At 41.0% G+C, this 6,000-nt stretch overlaps 1 protein-coding gene across 2 annotated transcripts in view; it reads right to left on the bottom strand.

The window, feature by feature from the left end:
- Positions 1 to 978: 978 nt before the first annotated feature.
- Positions 979 to 6,000, bottom strand: part of LOC111976490 (SH3 and cysteine-rich domain-containing protein 3) — a 13,670-nt gene continuing 8,648 nt past the window's right edge. For both annotated transcript variants that reach the window (XM_024005342.2, XM_024005343.2), the window contains exons 13-14: positions 4,073 to 4,210; positions 979 to 2,111 (exon numbers count right to left, since the gene is read on the bottom strand). In XM_024005342.2, coding sequence (XP_023861110.1) covers positions 2,013 to 2,111; positions 4,073 to 4,210 — 237 coding nt within the window. In that variant the 3' untranslated portion in view covers positions 979 to 2,012. The remainder of the gene's footprint in view (positions 2,112 to 4,072; positions 4,211 to 6,000) is intronic.

The following is a 6,000-nucleotide window of genomic DNA, read 5'->3' as shown; positions in this document are numbered from 1 at the left end:
GCGGGTGTAATAATTCCCAGTATGCCTTTCGTGCATACATTTAGGCTATTAAATATATAATAATACTGCCAAATGTTGCCATTAAAATTGTGATAAATTTAATTTCAAGTTGCGTAGACTGCGATACGCTGACCTTACAGTTTGGGTGATATTGCTATGTAAACCGTTACCGGGTTTTATAATGAATTGAAGTGTGGCGGAGCCGTTTCCTTCGACCTAAAGTACATTCTGGGTTCTCTTTAAATGGCAAATATTTCGCCGTGGAGTTTTCCGTGGAGAGGAACATTATGAGTATCAGCAAATTTGATGTCCGGTCGTATGGTTGGGCTACCTACTCTTGTGAATGAAAAAGATTAGTAGTTTGAGGGATATATGTGTATATATATATATACACACATATGTGTTCTAACCATATGTAACGGATGTGAAATGGCTAGCTAGTTAGCGGGTACGCGCTAATAGCGTTTCAATCAGTTACGTCACTTGCTCTGAAACCTAGAAGTAGTGTTGCCCCTTGCTCTGCAAGGGCCGCGGCCTTTGTGGAGCGATGGGTAACGACGCTTCGTGGGTGTCAGTTGTTGTGTGCAGAGGGTCCCTGGTTCGCGCCCGTGTCGGGGCGAGGGGACGTACTAAAGTTATACTGTTACACATACAATGTTCTGCTGTATGGCCGCCTATTCAAATTGTCACCATCAGAGCCATGCTTGCGTTAGAATATTTTAATAATATTGTATATTTTATAATATTTTGAATAAATGTAAGACACTATTTACAATCATTCCATGTGACACTGCTAGCATTCACACAGGATAATGAAGGCTGCATTGTCCCCATCACAGGATCAATACATGACACAAGTAGTATCTGTATTGACTATTTTGTAGACACAAGCTGAACTGATTCCCTCTTTAGGTTGGACACAAAAGTCATGAATCATGGTAGACACAAATCAGTGAATGCAAAATACTGATTAAGAGGACTTTATTTCAAATTGTGAATTGATTTCACCACTATGATGGTGTCACAGATGCATATCAAGAAAGACAATAAATGGGAAAAGCCTGCACTCTGCTGTTAGTACTTAATAAAATGACTGTAACGTTACAATATTGCATCAATGATTTCAACTTCATTTGTCTGGCAAGTTTGTGGGTCTCTGTCAGCCAGGCTTACATTGTCTATTGCTCTATATATAAATAGAATGAATGCATAGCACGCTGTTTTGTTAAGATGATTTTTTTTAAATTACAACATACACTTTAACGCCAATCAGTTGTGTTGTGACAAAGTAGGGGTGGTATACAGAAGATTTGGTAAAAGACCAAGCCCATATTATGGCAACAACAGCTCAAATGCCCTTCTGCTCCACGGGAGGTTTCTGTCCTCCCTGAGCTCACCTTAGGACTCCTGCGTTACCGTTTGACAGGTGTACCGCCCCAGTCAAACTCCCCACCCTCTTGAACATTTGCATCAAGGGGAAAATGAAGCACTAGAATTTCAGCTAACTATATATAAAAAAGGAACTACTACAATAAGAGTAAGCAATACATTAGCCTCCAAGACAATTTAGTTTGCATAACAAAAACAAAGTAAAAATCCTAGTTACTTAGTAGATAGTCAGTAGTTACAGCCATTGGGTTTAGAAACTTTTTTTGCTTCAAGTTTATGAAGATGTAGTTTCAGGTTGTCCGGTTTTGATCACATTAAAATGTCACAAACGTTCACTTTTTAGGTGTCCACCACACACTCCTGGTCACACGTCTCTGTCCAGCTCGGATTGCATGGCCAGCTGATCCAGTTCACCAGGGTGGGTAGGCTGCAGTATTAAGTTACACTCAACACAATTTACAGTGCTCAAACATTCACCAGATCAGCTCTATAGGCCCCAAAAAGTGGAAAATACAAGTGTTAGTGTAAATGTCATCATGTGTTTAGGTCTTGGGTTTGGTGATATGTGGTTATGTTCCTGGTGACGGTGTGACTCTAGACCTGTGGTTGTGGTCCGGTCAGGCTCAGATCTCCTGGAGCAGGTCAGTGGGAAAGAAGCCCAGCTTGCGGCCTGTGCTGACCTTCAAGTAGCCATTCACCTCCTCTCCCTTCTTCACCACGATCTGCAACACAAAGAGAATGGAGGAAAGTGTTGTGGCTCCACAGAGGTACAGTAGTTGTTGAAGATGACCGGACCAATGGTGTAAAGTACTTAAGTAAAAATACTTTAAAGTACTACTTAAGTAGATTTTTGGTGTATCTGTATTTGACTTTACTATTTAAAGTACCAGCCAAAAGTTTGGGCACACCTACTCATGCAAGGGTTTTTCTTTATGTTTTGCGTTTGAGCCAATCAGTTGTGTTGTGACAAGGTAGGGGTGGTATACAGAAGATTTGGTAAAAGACCAAGCCCATATTATGGCAACAGCTCAAATAAGCAAAGAGAAATGACTGTCCATCATTACTCTAAGACATGAAGGTCAGTCAACCTGGAAAATTCAAGAACTTTGAAGGTTTCTTCAAGTGCAGTCAGAAAAACCATCAACCGCTATGATGAAACTGGCTCTCATGAGGACCGCCACAGGAAAGGAAGACCCAGAGTTACCTCTGCTGCAGAGGATAAGTTCATTAGAGTTAACTGCACCTCAGATTACAGCCCAAATGTCACGTTCGTCTTAACGAGGAGACCAAGGCGCAGCGTGATTTGAATACATTCTTCTTTTATTTAACGAAGACCACTAAACAAACTAATGTGACGCTAATCAAACGAGTGCTGACATGCAACTACACAGACAATAACCCACAAAACCAAAATGGAAAATGGCAACCTAAATAGGATCTCCAATCAGAGACAACGATAAACAGCTGTCTCTGATTGGGAACCAATTCAGGCCACCATAGACCTATAATAAACCTAGACTAACAAACACCCCTAGATATACAAAAAAACCTAGACAGGAAAAACAAGCATACACACCCTCGTCACACCCTGACCAAAATAATACATAAAACATAGAAAACTAAGGTCAGGGCGTGACACCAAATAAATGCTTCACAGAGTTCAAGTAACAGACACATCTCAACATCAACTGTTCAGAGGAACCTGTGTGAATCAGGCCTTCATGGTCAAATTGCTGCAAAGAAACCACTACTAAAGGACACTAATCAAAATAATAGACGTGCTTTTTTTGGTTACTACATGATTCCATATGTGTTATTTCATAGTTTTGATGTCTTCACTATTATTCTACAATGTAGACAATAGTAAAAACAAATCAAACCCATTGAACGAGTAGGTTTTGACTGGTACAGTATATTGTTGACTACTTCTACTTCACTACATTCCTAAAGAAAATAATGTACTTTTTACTCCTTACATTTTCCCTGACACCCAAAAGTACTTTTGAATGCTTTGCATGACAGGAAAATTGTATAATTCACGCACTTATCAAGGGAACATGCCTGGTCATCCCTACTGCCTCTGATCTGCTGGACTCACTAAACACACATTCTTTGTTTGTAAATTATGTCTGAGTGTTGGAGTGTGCCCCTTGCTATCCGTAAATACAAATAACAAGAAAATGGTGCTGTCTTGTTTGCTTAATATAAGGAATTAGAAATTATTTTACTTGATGTTTACTTTTGATACTTACGTATATTTAAAACCAAATACTTTTACTCAAATAGTATTTTACTGGGTGACTTTCACTTTTACTTGAGTCATTTTCTATTAAGGTATCTTTACTTTTACACAAGTATGACAATTGGATACTTTTTACACCACAGGACCAGACACACACACGCACAGTAGCAACCGTCATTACAGTCACTGTCCACATGCACACATTCATCCATACTGCTCATGATCATAAATCAGTTGACATCAGTTTCCTGTGCAAAGAAAAACTAAGAAACATATTATTTTCATAGACACAGACAGCTGACCTGGGTCAAATACTTGAGCTGGGCTTGATTCAGTGTGACCAGCAGTAGCTAAATAAAGCACACCTCAATTACACTACTTTCAACTGCTGTATGTGATAGTATTTGACTCAGGTCTGATACAGAGACACCTATTTCTTACCTGGTCTTTTTTTAGTGTTATCTGACCCATCTCTCTGTTTCCCACGACGGACCGCGTCACCTTGAACACCCTCTCTCCCGTTTTTATTCTAATGATGTAATTGGTGGGGAGGTAACCTGTCTTCTCCCCAATCTTCCCCTGAGAATAGAAAAATGCCCTTATTTACGATGGTGACAATAAAATAGAAAGTAGACCTCATGAGGCAGTATTTATATATATTTTTTTTTTTATTTCACCTTAATTAACCAGGTAGGCCAGTTGAGAACAAGTTCTCATTTACAACTGTGACCTGGCCAAGATAAAGCAAAGCAGTGCGACAAAAGCAACAACAAAGAGTTACACATAAACAAACGTAGTCAATAACACAATAGAAAAATCTATGTATAGTGTGTGCAAATGTAGAAGAGTAGGGAGGTAAAGGCAATAAATAGGCCATAGAGGCAAAATAATTAAAATGTTCATTAACACAGGAGTGATAGATGTGCAGATGATGATGTGCAAGTAGAGATACTGGGGGTGCAAAAGAGCAAGAGGCTAAATAAAAATATGGGGATGAGGTAGTTGGGTGTGCTATTTACAGATTGGCTGTGTACAGGTACAGTGATCGGTAAGCTGCTCTGGCAGCTGATGCTTAAAGTTAGAGAGGGAGATATAAGACTCCAGCTTCATTGATTTTTGCATTACGTTCCAATTATTTGCAGCAGAGAACTGGAAGGAAAGGCGGCCAATGTAAGTGTTGGCTTTGGGGATGACCAGTGAAATATACCTGCTGGAGCGTGTGTTCGGGTGGGTGTTGCTATGGTGACCAGTGAGCTGAGATAAGGCGGGGCTTTACCTAGCAAAGACTTATAGATGACCTGGAGCCAGTGGGTTTGGCGACGAATATGTAGTGAGGGCCAGCCAACGAGAGCATACAGGTCGCAGTGGTGGGTAGTATATGGGGCTTGGGTGACAAAACGTGTCACGACTTCCGCCGAAGTTGGTGCCTCTCCTTGTTCGGGCGAGGTTCGGCGGTCAATGTCACCGGCTTTCTAGCCGCCACCGATCTACGTTTCTTTTTCCATTTGTTTTGTCTTGATTGTACACGCCTGGTTTCCATTACGTTATAATTTTTTCCCTATTTAACCCTCTGGTTCCCACATGGTTTTGTGCGTGTTTGTTCTTTGTTAAGTGGTCGCTCTTTTGTGTCGAGCTGAAATATTTTTCCCTGTATGGAATTAGTTTGTGATTTATTCGAGTAAAGTACGTTTTCTACGTCCTACCGCTGCACACTGACACTTGACAAAACGGATGACACTGATAGACTACATCCAGTTTGCTGAGTAGAGTGTTGGAGGCTATTTTGTAAATGACATCGCCGAAGTCAAGGATCGGTAGGATGGTCAGTTTTACGAGGATATGTTTGGCAGCATGAGTGAAGGAGGCTTTGTTGCGAAATAGGAAGCCGATTCTAGATTTAATTTTGGATTGGAGATGCTTAATGTGAGTCTGGAAGGAGAGTTTACAGTCTAACCAGTCACCTAGGTATTTGTAGTTGCCCACATATTCTAAGTCAGAACCTATCCAGAGTAGTGATGCTGGACGGGCGGGCAGGTGCGGGCAGCGATCGGTTGAAGAGCATGCACTTAGTTCTACTAGCATTTAAAAGCAGTTGGAGGCCACGGAAGGAGTGTTGTATGGCATTGAAGCTCGTTTGGAGGTTTGTTAGCACAGTGTCCAAAGAAGGGCCAGACGTATACAGAATGGTGTCGTCTGCGTAGAGGTGGATCAGAGAATCACCAGCAGCAAGAGTGACATCATTGATATATACAGAGAAAAGAGTCGGCCCGAGAATTGAACCCTGTGGCACCCCCATAGAGACTACTAGCAGAGTCATTGCTAGTTTTGATCATTGTCAGCTTGCATGACAATTTTTTCAGGAACACTTA

This window comes from Salvelinus sp. IW2-2015, linkage group LG17 (assembly GCF_002910315.2).
Source record: "Salvelinus sp. IW2-2015 linkage group LG17, ASM291031v2, whole genome shotgun sequence".
In the NCBI taxonomy this organism is placed as follows: Eukaryota; Metazoa; Chordata; class Actinopteri; order Salmoniformes; family Salmonidae; genus Salvelinus; species Salvelinus sp. IW2-2015.
Note: the sequence above shows the minus strand (reverse complement) of the source record. Positions and strands in the feature narration are given on the sequence as shown.